The sequence below is a fragment of the Centropristis striata genome, chromosome 20 (genome assembly GCF_030273125.1).
Source record: "Centropristis striata isolate RG_2023a ecotype Rhode Island chromosome 20, C.striata_1.0, whole genome shotgun sequence".
Taxonomy (NCBI): domain Eukaryota; kingdom Metazoa; phylum Chordata; class Actinopteri; order Perciformes; family Serranidae; genus Centropristis; species Centropristis striata.
In genome coordinates this window covers 4,735,857-4,756,912 of record NC_081536.1, presented here as the reverse complement: position 1 = coordinate 4,756,912, position 21,056 = coordinate 4,735,857, and the positions used below count along the sequence as shown (strand labels likewise).

General features: G+C 34.6%; 1 protein-coding gene across 2 annotated transcripts in view; it reads left to right on the top strand.

Annotated features, from left to right (window-relative positions):
• Positions 1-21,056, top strand: part of pik3ap1 (phosphoinositide-3-kinase adaptor protein 1) — a 62,538-nt gene that overhangs the window by 21,822 nt on the left and 19,660 nt on the right. The window contains exons 1-7 of one of the 2 annotated variants that reach the window (XM_059359776.1): positions 11,404-11,625; positions 15,010-15,414; positions 16,396-16,646; positions 18,206-18,350; positions 18,448-18,590; positions 19,417-19,549; positions 20,714-20,910. In XM_059359776.1, the coding sequence (XP_059215759.1) occupies positions 11,595-11,625; positions 15,010-15,414; positions 16,396-16,646; positions 18,206-18,350; positions 18,448-18,590; positions 19,417-19,549; positions 20,714-20,910 (1,305 nt within the window). In that variant the 5' untranslated portion in view covers positions 11,404-11,594. Of the gene's footprint in view, positions 1-11,403; positions 11,626-15,009; positions 15,415-16,395; positions 16,647-18,205; positions 18,351-18,447; positions 18,591-19,416; positions 19,550-20,713; positions 20,911-21,056 lie in introns of those variants that run through there. The other variant, XM_059359775.1, reaches the window with a different exon arrangement.

Sequence of the window (21,056 nt, the reverse complement as noted above, 5' to 3'; positions counted from 1 at the left end):
ACTTTCAAGGTCCCAGCGGTCAGAACAAAAAACATGGCGGACAGTTCTCTCATTTTTATTAAAAAAATCTATATTTTTACTTAGTTTCTGCAGAAAAAATGGATTTTGATCACATTTCTAACTGAAATATATGTTTTATTTTCTAAATATTCACTCAGTGAATGTACATAATCACTTTGTATGTTGGAATAGCCACGGGATATGACTGTCATTAACTTACATTGTAGCGAAATCCGTGGCTATTTCACGGATTTCTGTGAGACCATGTTGATACATACATACATACATACATACATACATACATACATACATACATACATACATACATACATACAGGAAAAAAATAAATAAAACAATTATTTAAAAAAAAGGTATCTCTTGTTGAAGCACTCGTCTGGCCACAGGTGGAGTTAGTGAAAGCGGCCTTGAAGCAGTATTTCAGGAGGAAGCTCTGACTACCTCATGTCTAAAAGCCTACGAATTGAATTTGCCGTGCTCTCATACGACAAAGCCTGTCAGGTGGGAGCTCCGGCTGTGGAAAATGTCAAAGCTATTTTCCTCTTTACTAGTCAATGCAATGCTTGTTTAATAGTAATTGGAATCTTATCCTGCTGTTTGCTCATCATTTCCTGTGCCTAGTTATTCCACACCTAAACTCCATTTAAGTTTTTAATAACATTTTAGAATAGTTCCCATTCAGGTAAACAGAATCTGATTACCTTGATGGATTGGAAATGTATGTCTGACGGTAGTTTATTTGATTTATTTATTCAAGGGGCCTCAAATGGAGGCACTTTAACTGAGGCAAACAAATGGTTGCCGTACCTCTTTCCAAGAGCAGAGTGGTTTACAGAGACTGTGAGATTTTCTATTTTGTTAGCCTCCGCACTTCTCTATTCCACCGAGGAGAGAAACTAGAATGAAAATAATGTCTTCATTTGTTTGTTCGGACAGCCTTGTCAGCCTATCATTGTTGCAAGCCATAATGGGTTCCAGTGGGGTAGTTTGTGTGACTTAAGATATTTCTAAAAACGGAATACATGCACACTCAGTGCCAGAGGCCAATGAGCAGGAGTCTAAAACTATTCTGTGATAGTTTTGGATTTCCCTCTCTCTATAAGCCTTTCATTGTGTTAGAGGGTCTGCTTTGTACAAGTGCTTGCCAGCTGCTTACCAAATGAGGTTATAGTGTTTCCCTATCAACTGTAAATTTCAATAATTTGTTGGAGGGGCCTCTCGCTGTCAGTTTTTATCATATTATCAATGACGACTCAATTTTCCTCTGCCACTCCATCTCAAGCACTGACCCCCGGCCCTATTACAGTCCTGTAATGAAGTGCAATGGAGTGGTAATTGGTCCACATTATACCAGATCAGGTAACATTAGACTTATTTTCTTATCACAATGAGCCCTGCTGGTGACTCTCAATGAGAAACCAAACACAGTTCCTTTCTTATGCAGGCTATCATCCAAATAACATTTCAGCTCGAGACCCTTTCCCCTATTTCAGTTTTCCATTTCAAGATTGCACTCCATGTCCTCGGACCGCTGCTTTGTTTCTAGCTTCCTCCACTTTAAAAGTCTCCCAAACAGCCTCAGTGGCAGTGCAGATATGAGGTAGAGCTTTCCCGGGATGGGGAAGTACAGTAAATGAGACGGTAACACGACCATTATTTCGGCGATATTAGACGTACAGTACTCTGCTCCCCTTCTGTTGCAGCCTCCTGCTTCGGAGTGCTTGATGCTTAGTGACTCCAGTTTGATGTTTTTCACGTTATTCTGTCATTGTAGAGTTGCACAAGTATTTCACAGGCTCATGAAAAAGTGCAAAAATACTGCAAAATATAAAAAGGTTTAGATAACGCTGCATTTCACCCTGGAGTCACATTATGAGGCCATTATTAAAATCAAATGCAGTTGTGGAAATTGGTACAAATCCATTTTCTCAAAACCAATTACAGTAATTATGTGTCTCTCCCAGCTACAGAATAGATTTTTGAGTTAAGTAAGAAAAGTTGGTAAAAAAAATATTTCTGCCTAGGTTTAGATAATTATGCCAAAAAATGAAAAGTGTATTTTCTGGTGTAATCAACTCATATTAAAGTACACATCATTCAGAGCATATCGATCTCAACATGGCGTTAGCTAAGCCGGTGTTCTGTCAAGATGTGCTACTTAGCGGTTCTGCACATGAGTGGGAACATTATTTGATCTGGGATATTGGTCTATCAAAATGTGCTACCCCTGATATCTTAAATAAAGATATAACACAGTATCAAATTATGCTTCCCAATATCTTACAGTACACTCACCTTTGTTTTTAATAAAAAAGAAACATATATAAAGATGTCATAAGATTTCATTTGATTATTTGTCATTGCATATCACTACACAACAAAATTAAGATGACATCAATCACTTACTAAGCAGCACATAAGGAAGATAAAAAGTGAGTCAGCATAAATAAATAAATAAATAGATAAGGAGTAAAATACAAAAATCAATTAAAAAGTGTCATTAAAGTGCAACTTGTATTTTTTGGCTTAAAACAGTGATTTAAGTTGGTAAAACTTGGAAATATAAATTATTGTAATTTAGGGCAATAATGTAAGTTAGCACAACAAAGGAAGCCAGTTGTCTGCTCAAAAACAAGTTGGTGAGTTGTTGTTACTTATATCTTTAAGTTGGGGTTCAAAACAAGGGAAAATAGTTCTGCTAACTCTTATTTCTTTGTTGTGAAATGCAGGAAAGCGGTGAAATTCATTAGCGAAAGCTAGCGGCTAAGTGATGCTAGCGGCTAACTGCTGCTAGCGGCGCTGCTTGTTACAGCTTCAAGAGTATATATAGCGGCGTTACAATCGTGCCACTTCAGCACATCGCAGAAGTTAGCAGAAGTAAGGATTAAAAATTATTACAATGTAAAATTATAGGGTTTTTATTTATTTATTTATTTATTTTTTAAATAAAATTATAAGTTAGTACAACTTACAGTTGAGTTGAGCAAACTCAAAAACAAAACTTAAAATATTTAGTTTAATTGTCCAACTTAAAATTTTATCGAAGTTTGTTGCCATGAAATTTTGAGTTCACCCTACTTTTCTTTTTTTGCAGTGTAGCATTGCAACAGGGCAGAACAATGGCGGCTAGCAGCGAATGCTAACACAGCCAACAGTCCTAATGGGGGGCCGTTACAAAACAATGTTGAGGGTCCAAAAGGCTTTATCAGCGGCTACCACAACAGTTTGTTGTTGTTTGTTGTCAACAAAGAACAGAATCTCAAACTGAAACACACATGAAGGGAGAGTGACTTAATTCTCTGGTCAGGACACCATTACTCCACTGTATATGTATAGATATTATATACTATCTGTACATAGAAAATAGAACTTACTACTTTTTTAATTAGAGCAAGACCAATATGGGATTTTGGTTATAACCGATATGGTAATTTTTTGAGCTGGAATGAAAATAGACCTTTTTTATGTGGATTGTGCACCACTCTGCAAATGTACCCATAGAGTTACTTTCTCAAACACAAAACTTTATTTAATAATATTTAACATGAATATATATTATACAAACAATCTATTATATTACAGATAACTGGAAAAATAAATAATAAATAGGAATAAAATAAACAGCTAAATAAACATTGTTCCTGTTCAGTTTCAGTCAATTGCTGACTATTCAAAAAAGAAGAATTAATTGAAGAAAAATTAATAGCTAACCCCATTTCTAAATCTCATATTTTCTGCATTATATATTATGTAAAAAAAAGTTTTCATAATGGCACATATCGGACCGCCTATACTGATATTACAGGCCTTTGATTAATATCCGTTGGGCTCTAAAATTATCTTTATCTTTATCTTTAGTCATTCAGCAGACGCTTTTATCCAAAGCGACTTACAGGAAGAATAAAAGCAAACAATCAAGGTATAGTGCAATAAGAGCTATTAGTGCATCAGTAACTGCTAGTAACAATAATAAGTGCTGGTGACAATGTTAATGTGACAAAATTAATATTCTGAATTATGTGTATAGCCCAGCTAACATCTCAGAATGACTCGGAAACTGCACATGTTTCAGATAATATTATATCATATTTATTTTTATTTTTTTTATTTTTAAAAATGCAATTTCAATTTACAATAATATTATGTTACTTCTTTCAGTTTTACTAGGCTAATGTTATGGCCAACTTGTGGCCATTGAGAGGTTGTGATTATTCTTGTGTTCATTTTTTGTTTGTTATTTTTGTGTTGATGCCTGTTGTCTTTGTTGTTGTATGTCTGTAAATTGTGAGTGTTTTGTTTTGTAATGTACTTTAGGACCCCCTCGAAAACGAGAGGATTCCTCTCAAGGGGTTTATCCTACTCAATAAAATTTCAATAAAAAACAGTAACGCTTTATAATAAGGTCCTTAATAACCATTAATTAACAAGTAATAAGGCATTGTTCTCCCTTTAGATCCGGTAGTTGCAAAAAGCATAGTTAACTTATAGTTAACTTATAATAGATGAGCAATAAAGTATATTTTAATATCAATAAGCAAACAAAATAAGATTAATAAAGGCATGGCAAAGACATAATGGGTGGGTCATGGGTGTTTGTAATGCCATTATTAACACTTATATAAGCTTATAAACACACAATAATGTTAATAAGCATCTAGTAAGGACTTACAAGGGCCTTATTACTTGTTAATTAATGGTTATTACAAGGACCTTAATATAAAGCGTTACCGATGAAACTATTTACAGAAGAGCAAATATGTTTTGTTTTGTAATGTACTTTAGGACCCCCTCGAAAACGAGAGGATTCCTCTCAAGGGGTTTATCCTACTCAATACAATTTCTGATGATGGGTAGTCGTAAAGCAGAAACAATGCTCTTCCTGGTCAGCAGTAAACTGTCCATCTCTATGTAACGTTGACTAATGCAGTGCCAGCGTAGCCGAATATCACAAATCTGTTAGTCCTTGCATGAACCTTTGTGCTCCGGGAGGCAGGATGTCAGGTCTCTGTTGTGAACTGACGCACGCTCTCTGGCAGGGTCGCTCTGTGTGCTGAAAACACACTGCAGACTAAAAAGACAGGATATTGGATAACAAGGTTAAAATATAGAAGCGAAAATATTCTCTTATTAAACTCAGGCTGCAGGGATTTGATTTGAGCCACCTAATAGATAGTGGTTTCAAGGGAGCCCAAACAAAAGGTAACGGGCCGGTCATGCTTATGGTAGCTAATGGCAGAGTTAGAAGAAATTAGGGGATTCTTTTTCTACAGGAAATTGTACTTAAAGGCGGGTCATGGATCACCCTGCTCTTCACAGGCAGCTTCAGAAGTCAGAGAGTGAACTTCTGCCGCGGCCATTAAAAGGTCTACGTCGGAGAAAGAGGTCAAAGCAGGAACAAAACTAATTGCATTATTGAAGAAAGGCAAAGCTGTGCAAATTGATTTCGTGGCTGAAATTCACGGGTTAGACAAGTGAATAAACTCCTCTCTCTTGATTTTGTAACTATAATTAAAGAAACTGAAGATTGAGGACAGGGCAAAACCTACATATTATACAAGCCAAAATAAACCAAACACCAACAAAAAGGTTTTAAACTGTGAGCCACAGAGAGCAGCTTCTTGGCTTTGATTGGACAAGTGTCTGGAAGTTTGTTCTAAAGAGATGTGATGGTGTGGTGTTGGTGCATGTGGAAAAAGCTGTTTCAGGTGCTGCTGCAGAAACTCCTGTCAGGGCTTTGTTGGGCTGCGATCAGCTCCATTAATTCTCACACAATGATGGTGATCACTGGTGATTGCTTTGTGTTTATTGGCAATTCCTTCAAGTTGGTCGAGTGGGTTTAAGCCACGCCAGGAAAATATACCTCAAGTGTAGCCTTCGACACTTTCACATGCAGCAGTAATGTGTGTGGAAAGAGGTTTCAGCTCTGCAAACTCTCTGAAGTTTAACCACCTGTTCATACTTTAGACTGAGCCCTGAGTCATTTGATTTAACCCATAAGAACCCATGGTGACACCTGTGTAACAAACACTTTAAATCTTCCACAATCTCCCATATTCAGAACAGAAATGTGAAAAGTAGCTAATTTCAAAAAGCTTATTTTTGTTACTGACCATATTTCCTGAACAAATTAAAGTCACAATGTATATATATACACTACTGGTCAAAAGTTTTAGAACACACCAACTTTTCCAGAATTTAATTGAAAATTATGCAGTTTAATGTCTCAGTGTACTCTGAAATTAATGCACATTTAAAATTCTTTATTGAGCATGATAGTGTTTTGAAAGTAAAAAAAAGATTCAAAATCACATTTTATGTTGGACTAAAGGACTAAAAAGACACAAAATGACCAAAAAAAAGACACAAAATGACAAAAAAGACACCCTAAAGACACAAAATGACTAAAAAAAGACACAAAAAAACACAAAATGACTTACAAAGACATGAAAAGAATTAAAAAATGGACAAAATAGCCCAAGACTCCATAGAGTTAAGTTGTTAACCCATTTCTTGTTCCTGTATAATTCTGAAATGTACATTATTTTTCAGTTTTGGTTAACCTTAGCTTTTTTTATTTACCTCTGGCAGTTCACCACTTACCTTTGTACCCTTTCAAGCTGTTCATTGGACTTGAACTGCTTGAATTTCAATAAAAAACTGGAAAAATTGGGGTGTTCTAAAACTTTTGACCGGTAGTGTATATGTTATGGAGATGCAAACAAAAAGGAAATTAGTTGTTTGTTTTTATTTATTATTGATTTATTCTTATTTTGTGACTTAAAAACAAATCAGACAAAAAATGTATTGTTAAACAGCACTATTAATGTCACAATTTTGATAAATGTTGTGGAGATGCAAAGAAAAAGGCAAATCTGTGTCTCTGTAAGCAGAAAATGTGTCTAGTTTTTGTATTCAAAAATAAGAAATATCATAAACATAAATACCATAAACACCCAATGTAACGTATATGTCACATCACAGATCTTTGACATTTAGGAGTAGAATTTTTTTTTTTTAAAACATCATTATGTGTTCTATGTGGTCCACTTGGTCTGTGGTATATCCCCCATAATTTTCCTTTAAGGATAACTGGGTCTGGGTTCTTATGGGTTAAAGTTGTACATCTCTTTCTGCTTGAGTATTAATATCACAGTTTTTGCCCTTTACGTAAAGCAAAATATTTCTAATTGGTTATGAAACAGAGTTAATTTAATACTGATGCCTGTATATGGCCTACATGAGCAATCAAGTAGGCCTGTCACAACAGCCACATTTTAATTGTATGATATATTGCGCCAGAAATAATTGCAACATTATTGCAATTTTAAGACCATTTTATATCATTGATGATAATGATAGTATAATAGGAGTACATCCTTTTTAAAAAGCAATACCACTTTAATTGAAATGAGAGCAAAACAGCATAGTTTAGTTTTTATTTCCCAAATAATTTGGCTTAGGCACGACAAAAAGTCTTATAATGGCCAAGAGAACCTTGCTGTCTGTATGGCATCATGTTTAATAAAGAGGGTGATATCATACCATACATGGACATGGACTTGATAACTTGAGCTGAGCTTGATAAGTAGTTATTGTGATTATTGTAACATGCCCCATAAACATGAGCATCAGTGAGAAGATTGGCTATTTATATACAATTATTCTTAATGATTGTCACGAGAGTCAGATTCTTAGTAATATCAGATGAAACGGTAACGCTTTATAATAAGGTCCTTAATAACCATTAATTAACAAGTAATAAGGCATTGTTCTCGCTTTAGATCCGGTAGTTGCAAAAAGCATAGTTAACTTATAGTTAACTTATAATAGATGAGCAATAAAGTATATTTTAATATCAATAAGCAAACAAAATAAGATTAATAAAGGCATGGCAAAGACATAATGGGTGGGTCATGGGTGTTATAATGCCATTATTAACACTTATATAAGCTTATAAACACACAATAATGTTAATAAGCATCTTGTAAGGACTTACAAGGGCCTTATTACTTGTTAATTAATGGTTATTACAAAGACCTTAATATAAAGCGTTACCAATGAAACTATTTACAGAAGAGCAAATATTTACATTTTCCCAGACAAAGTTTGGTGTTGAGTAGCATGTAAGCAAGTTAAAAGGAAGGAGATTTTTGTGTCGAGAAATTTATTTTTAATGTCATATTTTGTGGTTATGGCTAATAAGCAGAGGATTTTTTTTTTTAAAAAGCTAAAAAAGACATTAGTGGAGCTTGGGCAAGTCCACATTGGTCAGTCATTCAACAGATGGAGAGAATTATAAAAGGATACAAAACCCATCCTGAATTGGCCCTCTTCATTCTAAAGAAGTATGTAACATGTTTAATCTATTAATGAAATACATCTTGAAATACTTCAATTTATACTTTTTTTCACACTTGCACTTCACAATTGCAGGAGTTAAAGGAAATTTCCATTTGTTTACATGTCATGTTCTTCATACTTGTAGCATTCCTGAAAGTTTATACATTATATAGTGAGTAACTTCGATTGTAAAATTAAAGTAAACAATAAGGTACATAAGTAGATAAGTTAATAAAAAGATAATAGTAAGGTTAAAAAAATATTTATATATACATTTTATTGTAGTTTTGTTTGTTTTAAAAGGAAAAATAGTAATAAAAGTCAGTTGCTTTTTTCTTTCACCCACTTTCAAAACAAACCCCTGTCCTAGCCAGATAAATATCTCTCCAAATCACAAAATGAAACTTCCTTGTAGGTGCTTTAAGTAATCAGTTAATTGACATTATTGCTCAGTTATAAATCATCATTTTGCATCATCACAAAGAGTTGTAGAGTCACACAGCAGTCATTTTCACATCTATAAAATGTGACCTATTGCCATGTTGGATTGTTGGCAGAACTCAGTGTCCATGGCATATAAACTACATTTTTGTTCAATTTTTGTAGGCACTGTGTAGCGCATAAATTCCAGAGTACATCTTCAGCTTTCCAAGGCAAAAAAGTAAGAAAAAATCCACACAACTGCACCAGAAGTTCATTAAGTTCTTGTGCATCCCTCCAAAAGCAAGACAAGCTGCATCCACATTCCCATGGAAGATTTGTCCGTATTCCTCCAGCAGTTTTCCTCTGTTGATGTGGTGTGGGGATGTTTTCTTTAGTTCAGTCTTCCACGCCAACCTAATCTTAAGCTGAGGAAAAGAGTTGGTGTTTGAAATTGTTGTAGAGTTCCTGCCAAGTAAAGATGCTCAAACCAACCCTGCAGTTAATACACTGCATGTTGTTGAGCCTGTCAACAAATATAATACATTTAAACCTTACCTATGTTGGGATACCTGCTCTTCTTCTGCTAGTTGTCTGCATAGTGACAGGTGATGGAGACGCTCTGTTGGCCTGTGTAAGTGATAGTCTGCTGCCCTCTAGTGGTTCTATCAGCGCAGTGCCTTGTGTTGTTGCAATCAGATGTTTGACGTTAATGGAAAATTTCTTGGAGAACCTGAAACTTCACATCCGTAGATATAGTGACACCTTACAGATGAATCATTCAGCTTGTTTGGGGTAAGAAATATGTACGTGTGTGTGTGTGTGTGTGTGCTTGTGTGTATGTAAGTGTGTGTCATCATTTTCATTCAGCATTTGAGTCCACACATAACCCAGAATCAAGATAAATAAACTGCTATGATTACAAGTTTAATCTTAAGCATTTATACAAAATACACCTTAACTAGAGCCTGATCGCCTATTTGAAAAACCCTACTTAGCCACAGATTATATATATTGTCTACTCTGCCTGTTGTCATAATTATCAATACTTCTGACATTTTGTTTCTTTGATTGTCTAAATATTCAACTATTTCTTTTTATTTATTTACAAGATTAACACTAACTTTATAACTATGCTATGTCAGAACTACTTATTTCTGTATTTAATTTATTTATTGTAATGTCTTAACACTTTTTTCTTGTATGATGCTCAGGATGTTTATTGTGATGTCTCTTACTTCAAATTCTGTCAGGAAATGTTATGTAAAATTATTAAAATGGTTAAATAAAAAGTTTAAATAAATAAACTAGAGCCTGATCAATACAAGATTTTTAAGAATCGATTAATTGTTGAGTGGAATGAAAATAAACTTTTTCTGTGTGACTTGTCCACTGACTTTACACCGATATGGCTATGCCAAAGTACTCTTTATTAAAGAATATTTAAAATGATTATGCATTATACATACCATGTGTTACATTGTAAACCAATTCCAGAAATGAACAGAGAAAATATAGAATAAATGGAAATAAAATAATTTGCTATATAATGCTGTATGTTCATGATCAGTTAATTGCTGACCTTTTAAATAATGTATAAATTAGGAATAAAATAAATAGATTAAAAAAAATCAGTGTGTGTGCAGTATCGGCCACTTAAATAAAGAATAAAAAATAAATAGTAAAATTAACAGTGTATTTTCAGTATCAGTCAATTGCTGGCCATTTAAATAAAGAATAAATAAAAAATAAAATAAAAAAAACTGTATGACACAATTTCTAAATCACCCCAGGCATCATTTTCTGCATTGAATGTTCTGTAAAAAGGGTTTTTATATCAGCGAATATCTGAAAAACATATAAGCCTACGCCATTAGATACTCACATGTCATGTCTATTGTAATACATGGTGTAGCTGCATAAATATCATATGGCCGTATAATGCATATTAAGCTTTATAATACCCAGAAACAGTGTATGAGCATTAAAGTCAGTTTTACTTCCAGTAAGATAAATAAACATGTAGTAGTAATAATAAGAATTATATCTGTGGTAGTAGGATTTTAAGCATAGGTAGCACGGTTATAATATTACTGTTCTGAGATACGTGTGTTGATTCATTTATATAGTTTATAGATTATATAGATATAGTTTCACTTATCACTCTTGAGTGTGAAACCCTGAAGCACTGCACCTTCACAAGGAAGTGAAAAAACGGAAGAAGCATATGACTCACACACAACAGGTGAACTGTGTGTGTGTGTGTGTGTGTCTGTGTGTGTGTATGTGTGTGTGTGTGCAGTATTTTTGAGAACAGAGAGCAAAAGTGTTTACTTCATAAAATAATAGAAGCTTTGTATTAATCTCATTTCTGCATCAAGGTCTGTGTCTGCATGTCTCAAACTTCACCACAGCACCTCTGAGCTACCTCTTCTTTTTTATTTCTTTACCTCTTCTTCTTTTTATTTCATCTTTGCCCTGAATAATCTACCATCTACCATCTACAGATGACTAATGAAAAACAGCCATGTGTAATCGCAGACATGTTGCACGACATGACACCGTGACACTGTGGTGCATTTCTCACTTCTTCAACTGTTTCAGGAAGTGGGGCAGTGTCACCAAAATCAGGAAACTAAGTGTAGCTATTTATACAACTGAGCAAAGGGCTATACAGTATCGGGTGAAAGCTAATGTAGTCTCAGTTGAAGAGGAAAGGAGCTAGAGTCAAGAAAGAAAGAAACAGAAACAAAAAAAAGGACATATTTTGGCAAATGATGCTTCTTGTGGGGTGATTTTCTGCTCTTTTCACAACCATGGAAGAACCCATCTCAAGTAGTAAATCAGGTAAATATGACATATTATCTTCTGCCAGTTTCAGCTGGTGAAAATATACGTAAAAGACAGATTTTTACACAGTATGGATAACTCTTTTTGACTGTTTTATTTTACCTTTAAAATACATGTTTATTTTATTTAACTCAATTTAACTGAAACTTCATTGACAATTCTTTTTTTTTTGAGCTAATGAAAAAAAAAGAGGAAGCACACATGTTAGCCTTCCTGTATGGTTAAATTTCCCACACGTCTAAATTTGAAACTTGTTATCGGACCATTAAGAAGCAGATGGCGAGTCGTCCGCCCTGTCAGCGGCCGCAGCGCTGATGAAGGTGAAATAGTCGTGTTGGGTTTCTTCTCCAGTTAGCGTGTACAGAGGTGAACTTGACCTGATTAAACACTGTAATGAGTCAAACAAAATTACTCTGACCAGTGTTGACACAGTGCAATGTTTGCACAGCTCCTTGTTGGCTCGCCACTGAAATATCAAACAAATCGGACATTCATTCTGTAACCACAGTCACCTTGACGTTTCACGGCCGGACAGCTGGTATGTTGTGGAGCATTTCCACGACAAACATTACCCACTGCAACATGGAGACCAACACATAATATGACCAGTGTCATATCATTAGTGTAATGTTCAGGCCTGATTACAGGATTGTGATTCATTTTCCACGTGGTCCGGCTGGATCAGCAGTGTTTAAGGAACTAATGATTAATATTTTCCAGTTTATCCAATCCAATCCAATCCCCTTTATTTATATAGCACAATTTTAGCAAACACAAGGTTTCCAAAGTGCTGCACAAACAATAAATACATAACACAATACAAAGAGATGTAGTAAACAATAGATCAGTAAGATGCGATAAGATGCAATAAATTAAAAATGGGATAAAAATAAATAAAATAAAATGTAAAATGTACTGCCCGCACAAAATAAAATATGCATGAATACAATAAAAACAAAAAATCAATAAAAACAAAAAAATACATAAAATCATAAAATCAACACTCTATGTGGTGTTAAAAGCCAACGAGAAGAGGTGGGTTTTAAGAAGAGATTTAAAATGAGACAGTGAGGAGGCCTGTCTGATGTGCAGCGGCAATTCATTCCACAGTTTTGGAGCTGCAGTTTAATGCTTTGAGAGCGCGTGAATGCATGCACTGTAATAATAATAATAATAATAATAAACTTTATTTGTATAGCACTTTTCTTAACAAAGTTGCAAAGTGCTTTACAGGCAAGAAATAAAAACATAGTGGAAGACAGAAAAAATTACAATAAAACAACAAAGCAAAGTAAAGTACAATGCAGACAAGTTGGAATCACAAATGACCAAACATAGAAGGCAAGGCAAGGCAAGTTTATTTGTATAGCACAATCAACACAAGGTAATTCAAAGTGCTTTACATACACATTAAAAACAGCAAGACACAATTGAAAACAGTAAAAACAGTCAATTAAAACAGGGAAGATACAGCAGGATAAAAAAAGAGATAAAATAATAAAAAGCACAAGTCAAACATTGTGTAGTTAAAAAGTAAGGGCAGTAGAGTAGAGCAGATACGTGTTAAAGTTAAGAGTACGCTGCAGTAAACAATAGTGTTTTTAGTCCTGATTTAAAGGAGCTGACCTCAGATCTACAGGTAGTTTGTTCCACAGGTGAGGAGCAGAATAACTGAAAGCTGCCTCGCCCCGCTTAGAAAGTGGCACGAGCTGGGTGAGAAAACAACAACCAAGAGATTAAGTAGTTAAAAAGGCTTTGCAAACAATATTGGGATATGAACTACCAAAGACATGTGAGATATTATATCTGTGTAATCTGACGAGGGAAAATGTACAATATGAAGACGTATATCTGGTTAAAATTCTATTGGCTGCGGCGAAGAAGGCAATCACCCGGAAATGGTATAGGGAGGAACCTCCCACTCTGAGGAACTGGCTGGACACAGTTGAAGAGATTCTCAACATGGAAAGACTCACATATATATTGAGACTCCAGCATGCAAAATTCGAAAAGAAATGTGAAAAGTGGACAGACTACAAATCACAATACAGAGACACCACCGAAAATTCTGATATCAGAGACATTTGAGTGTTATTTCTAAGAACATGTACCCCACTGACGCTGAGCTGTGTTTTCTATTGTTTTATACCAAAAATTAATAAAATTTGAGTTAAAAAAAAAAAAAAAGGCTTTGCGATAAAAGAAAGTTTTCAGTAGGGATTTAAAAGAGGCTAGTGATGTAGCCTGTCTGACCTCAAGGGGTAGAGAGTTCCAGAGACTCGGGGCCCTAACAGCAAATGTCCGGTCACCCTTTGTCACCAGCCGGGATCTAGGGACCACCAGTAGAGCCCCATCCACAGATCTTAATGTACGCGTTGGGACATAGGGGACCAGAAGATCAGCAATATAAATAGGGGCAAGGCCATTTAGAGCTTTAAACGTGAGTAAAAGAATTTTAAAATCAATTCTGAATAAAATGGGTAGCCAGTGCAAAGCTGCTAAAACTGGAGTTATGTGGTGGTATTTTTTGGTTCCTGTTCAAATTCGGGCAGCAGCGTTCTGCACCAGTTGGAGTTTGTGGAGGGAGCTCTGACTGATTCCAGTATACAGTCCATTGCAGAAGTCCAGGCGAGAGAAGATAAAAGCATGTAAAACCTTGTGTAAGTCAGAATGGGATAAAAAAGATCTAATTTTGGAAATGTTTTTAACCCATAAGAACCCACGGTGACACGGGTGTCACAAACATTTTAAATGTTCTAGTAATGTTCATGTATGTTTTCTCAAGTACATAAGTGTGTTTTTTAGTGTCCTACAGCTACAGTAGCTTGTTGAGAAGCCGTCCAATAAGGCAGTGTTATTTATATTTATTTATTATCGATTTATTACTATTTTGTTACTTAAAAACAAATCTGAAATGGAATTTGTTGTCTAACAGCACTATTAAAGTCACAAGTTTGATATATGTTGTGGAGATGAAAACAAAAAAGGGCAGATGGTTATTTGTTTTTATTTATTATTGATTTAATATTATTTTGTTAGTTAAAAACAAATCTAAAAAAATAATTTATTGTTAAACAGCACTATTAATGTCACAATTTTGATATATGTTGTGGAGATGCAAAGAAAAAGGCAAATTTGTGTTTCTGTAAGCAGAAAATGTGTCGAGTTTATTTATTTAAAAATAAGAAATATCATAAGGTCCACTTGTTCTGTGGTATATCCCCCATAATTTTCCTTTTTAAGGATTACTGGGTCTGGGTTCTTATGGGTTAAGCTGGAAGAAACAAGACTTTACAGTGCTTTTTACCTGTGCATCAAAACAAAGCTCAGCATCAAACATACTACATACTAATCACGCTGTCATGTATTCTGTTTCCCCAGCACATGAGCTGCTAATTCTGCACGCGTCCGAGGCACAGGAATGGGCGACGTATTTGCAGCAGATCTTGAAATCCTCCAGAAAATTCCGCAAAAGGTCAATTTTGCTGTACGCCGTCGACCCGGCCGATCACCCGAACAGATACGACTTTGAATCTTTCCAAAGCTGCAAGTGCATCGTGCTGCTGATCACGGGAGCCATCCTGGACATGCTCTGTGAGCCCGAGCTGCAGGAGGCTCTTCAGACACTCCTCCATCCTCCACATAGAGTGGTGGCGCTGCTGTGTGGCATCACAGAGGATGACATACCAATGGAAATGTTCCCAGACTGGCCGTACTGGAGGAAACTTTATGCTGACGACGAGCCTGCTGTCTATGTTTCCACTGTTTTGGAGTCAGTAGCTGACAGTACGCAAATCTTATCACACTTATATGATTTGTTTTTTGTGCATTTAAAGAACTCTTTTGTGGTATATTTTTTTAATCTTTTCACCCAACAGCTCTTTAAACTTCAGATTCAGAAGGGTATTAATTAAAGAGTCAGTTTACCCAAATTACAAACATATTATCACACTACTATTAACCTATTTATATAATAAAGTTTTGAGATAACAAACTATGCACCACTGCAAGGAAGTAAATACAATTTGTACTGTATAGTCATGGAAAAAAATATTGGATCACCTTTGTTTTCTTCAGTTTCTTGTTCATTTTAATGCCTGGTACAACTAAATGTACATTTGTTTGGACAAATATAATGATAACAACAAAAATAGCTCATAACATTTTAATTTAAGAGCTGATATTTAGCCATTTTACATGGTTTTCTTGATAATATCCAAAATCATTATTAGGGAAAACCATGGAAAATGGCTAGATATCAGCTCTAAAATTAAACTCTTATGAGCTATTTTTTTTTGTTATGATTATATTTCTCCAAACAAATGTACCTTTAGTTGTACCAGGCATTAAAGAGAACCAGAAATGAAAGAAAAATGTTTTTTTCATGACTGTATATGGTGGTCAAGATTTGACAAGAAATTTAAAAAAAAAAAAAACTCATCAGTATCAAACAATGTCCAAAACTGTTTTTGTTTTTCCGTGGGATTAATTCCGTGGGAACAGTACAAGAGACGTCTGTGGTCTGTGGTCAACACAAATTAAGTTCCTCTCGCCTACATTCTGTTGAGGTGGTGTGAAGAGTTTCAGAGGTCCGTACCTCAAACTTGAGCATATAAAAACTGAAACTAACATCAGAGAAGAAGTGTTTTTGTGTGGGTAGACTGAGCCTTTAGCCCTCATTGAGCAGTCAAATTATGTAGACTACAAAGGTTGCCAAAGAAGTATTTATGATAATCATTTCTCTGTTGGTTTTTTTAAAATTCAAAGGTAAACGAGTGGAGGCTGGGATTGAGCATGAAGCTCCAGCTGCAGCAATAACAGAGCTGGAAGTCACAGCAGCCTCTTCAACTGAAAATCCCCCCACTGAGGAAACAGAGGAATCTGTTCCAGAGGAGCTACAAGAAACTGTCCTGCAGGACGAAGAAGTGGTGAGCTCAGAGAATTCAGCAAGCGAGGAACTTGGTCCACCTGCAGAACTCACCTGCCTCACCGTTCAACCAAACAGAGTTCTGTGCGGGGTAAGACTGAAGTATTGATTGATTGATTGTCTTTATTTCGAACATGCAAGCAAGTAAAAAAACAACAACAACAAAAAACCAAGTTTAAATATTAATAGATGAATAAATAAAAAACAAAACAAAAAAGCAAAAAAAAAAATTGAGAAGACAGACACTTTCTGCAAGCTCGAAAGGGAGTAGGAAGAAGTAAAAAAACGTATCGAGTCCTACCCCTTAACAGGTCTCTATATCTATATACATATATATATATATATATGAATAATCAATATAGTCATATACAAATATTATAAACAATTATATATATATATATATATATATATACTATAAACAATTTATATTACATTGTAAATACCTATACATGTATATTGTAAATTACTATATAAATATAAATATTATAAACATAAATACAATTACTATGTGTATTACAAAACTACAGTCTACATATGTCCATGTTACAGAGGCTTTTCTAAATTTCTGTACTTTGTGAAGATGATGTCTTTATATTTGTTTTTAAACTGTCTTATGTTTTGGCTTTTCTGTACTTCCACACTTAACTTATTCCACAATTTAACTCTGTAAATGCTATGTATGATAATACTAATACTGATCAGTGCTGCTTTCATGCTGCTACTGTGTGTAATTAGCATGTATTCAACAATATTTCCTCCTTTTTTTCTTAACTGTGTTACACAGGTAATTAAGTGCAGGAATATAGAAAATTAACTCTATGGAGTCTTTTTGGGCTATTTAGTCCATTTTTTAACCCTTTTCATCCTGCCTGTATACACCACTTAAAAAATGTCTAAATGCCATGTTGGTATATTTCTTCTCAGCACAACCTCACCTATATGACCTAATAATAATTGCTTTTTTATTCTGAATTACTGGATCATCATTTTGAACCAAAAAGAAACAAAGAAATACCAACATAAATGGGATCTTGTGATTGTGTGTGATCCTGTCATTCAACTCTGGTTTTTATTCTGGTGTGACTCTATTTAACAATTTTGGTCATTTTGTGTATTTTAAGTCATTTTGTGTCTTTTTTGCTCATGTTGTGTCTTTTGTTCTGTCTTTTTTAGTCATTTTGTGTCTTCTTCTGTGTGTTTTTTTTTTGGTCATTTTATCTTCTCATGCTGCGTCCTTTTTGGTAATTTTGTGTCTTTTTTGGTAATTTTGTGTCTTTTTTTGTCATTTTGTGTCTTTTTTAGTCCTTTAGTCCAACATAAAATGTGATTTTGAATCTTTTTTTTTTACTTTCAAAACACTATCATGCTAATAAATGATTTGAAATGTTGCAAATGTGAACAAAGGTGTCAAATCTTACATATAAGCGGGTTACATCCAGTTCTATCATTTTATACAAAAGATATTTGAGCTTGTCTCCAGTTTTACTTGGTATATCATCATCATGCAGTTTACAGCCAGAACTTTAGCGGTAAATCTACAGTAGGGTTCCACGCTGCTTTGTTTTCTAGTCTGGATGTGATGAAGAAGTAAAGCTTTGGTGTTTTTGGAGAAGAAGCCATGTTCATTCTTTTTTCCATTCTTTTTTTAAGGACCCGGAGAGACTTTATATTATTTTTACACATAAAATAGATGATCAGTCGGTACCAGAGGTGGAGTTTTCATCTGAAAATGTAGCTGCAACAAGGGTCCCATGCACTGTGGAGAACGAATACACTTTAAGTGTTACTGCACCTGGTAAGTATCTCTAGGGAGTCATGGGAACTTAAACTGATTTTTTTTTCTGATCTTAAAAACTTGAATTTAAATGAACTGTTTTCTGTTTTCCCACTAGATATGGCTGCTGGAGTGGTGTCACTCACCCTGCACACTGAGCAGTCCTGTGTCAGTCTGAGCCCTGTAACATATTACACCAATATGGGAGAAGTCAGTCGGTGTCTTTTAAACGCCACTGATCCTGTTAACTTCATCTGCCAGGTGAGAAAATAGAGTTGTTTTATTATTTAAAAAATTGTTCTCAAAGATTGTCATTTATATAAATGGCTGTTGGGTCTATCACCTGTTAAGGTGTGTGACTATAGCTGAGCCTATAACAAAGACAGAGAAGTTGTGTCCACACAATATATAATGCTCCCATGAACATATATTTACAACCCAGATTCTAGAAACCATAGAACATAAACAAACTGAATGCAATTATTTGAACATCATTTTGATCTACATTCAATTAAATACAATACAAAGACAAGATATCTAATGTTCAAACTGAATTATCACTATAATAATCACTAAATGTAACTAAGTACATTTACTCAAGTACTTTGCTTAAGTACAATTTTGACATACTTAACTTCCACATATGTAACTTTATACTTCTACTCCACTGCATTTTGAGGTAAATATTGTACTTTTTACTCTTAGTTTCCAGCTTTAGTTACTTTTCAGGTCAAGATTTAACATGAAAAACGTTATCAATTTAAAGTGATTAGACATTTTTTTAAACAAACAAATGGTGCTCATATAAATTCACCTTTTATAATAATCCAATAATATATTTGGAGTGTATATATATATATAACTATTATATATATATATATATATAATATTTTGAACGCAGGACTTGTTGTAGTGGAGTAATTTCACAGTGTGGTATTAGTACTTTTACTTAAATAAGGGATCTGAATACTTTTTCCACCACTGCAGAACAAGACCTGTCTCTGCCTCTAAAGAGATCAAAACAGAGATTTTTGGGGTTGTAACTTTAATAGCTGTTCAGGTTATTGAACTCATTTTTTACTTTCAGGCCTTCAAGTTGACGTCCAATGCAACTGATTCACTGGACAAAATGTTAACTGACTCGTTAAAATCCAGGATGCCTGCAACTAGTCTTCAGCTGTTTGGAATCAGACAGATTGAAGAACACAACATGGCGGCAAGTGAGTACAAAACTCTGATTTCTTGTTTTATTAGTTGCCAAAGCTAAATATCCCAAAGTTGGGGGCAGACTTGCTGTTGTTGCAGATGAATTACAAGAATATTTTATCCATAATTTTTATGGTTTTAATTTATTTTTCTATTATTTACTTCTGTATTGTATTTATCTATCATCTACTTTACTATTACTGTTATTATTATCCTTTTTATTGTTATTATTATTTTATTTATTTATTTTTCATTATTATTATTATTAGGGGTTAAGGCAAGAGTTGGCCTTTGGGGCCTGATTTGGGAGGGGGGTGGGTTTGGGTGGAATTTGAAGTTCTACTGCCATTACTGATGCTGTAAACTGTATGAAAAAATGTTAATAAATAAATTGTTTAACCCTTTGATGCACAACATATTGACCCCCCTTCTAATGCACAGCATGGGTCAAAAATGACCCGCATTCATTTCCCATGTTATCTAATGCTTGCTGTGTGTTTCTGTGCTCTATCTTTTGATATCAACTTATTTTTGATTGAATATTCCAAGTATTCTTTAAATATCTTGTCTTTGAGAACAAGAGATCATTATTTAATTATAATTTAAAGTTTTTGTATTATTACATAGCTAACTTCTTGGCTAAGTAGCTTGCTAAGATAACTGCTTCACCAAGAAGTTAGCTAAGTAGTTAGCTTAGCAAGCTACTGAGCTAAATACTTAGCCAAAAAGTTAGCTAAGTAGTTAGCTGAACAAGCTACTTAGCTAAATACTTAGCCAAAAAGTTTTAAAAAACTAGCTAAAAAATAGATATTGGTCATTGACCCATGCTGTGCATTAGAAGGGTAGTGACACAAAAAGGGATTTATTTCAAAAAATGATAAAGGAAAACATAAAAATTAGGATGTATGATGATCAAAAACAAACTAATTGAGGAAAACCTGGAATACTGAATGATGAAAATAATTTATTGCAAAGATATTGAACATAAAAACTCTGTCGGGTCACTTTAGACCCATGTTGTGCATCAAAGGGTTAAAAAAAGAATTTAAAAAAAAAAGAATATTTTATCCACATTTGCATTGATTTATTACGCCTAAACCTCAGAAAGTGGAAGCTGCTTTCAGGAGTCATCATACACTAATATGAATGGTTTTATCTGACTGTTTTCTGTCCTTTAGATCAGCGTGATGAGGAGCTTCCCACGCTGCTTCACTTTGCTGCTAAATACGGCCTGAAGAAGCTGACCACCATTCTCCTCCAGTGTCCCGGGGCTCTGCAGGCTTACAGCGTGATGAACAAGTATGGAGACTACCCAAACACGCTGGCGGAGAAGAGTGGCTTCAGTGATCTCAGACAGTTCATGGATGAATTTGTTGTAAGTTCAGTGATGAAAGCTTGTCTTTATGTCGTATCAACATAACAACATGTTGGATCTTTTCTTCTCAGAGATAGATAGATAGATAGAGAGATAGATAGAGAGATAGATAGATAGATAGATAGATAGATAGATAGATAGATAGA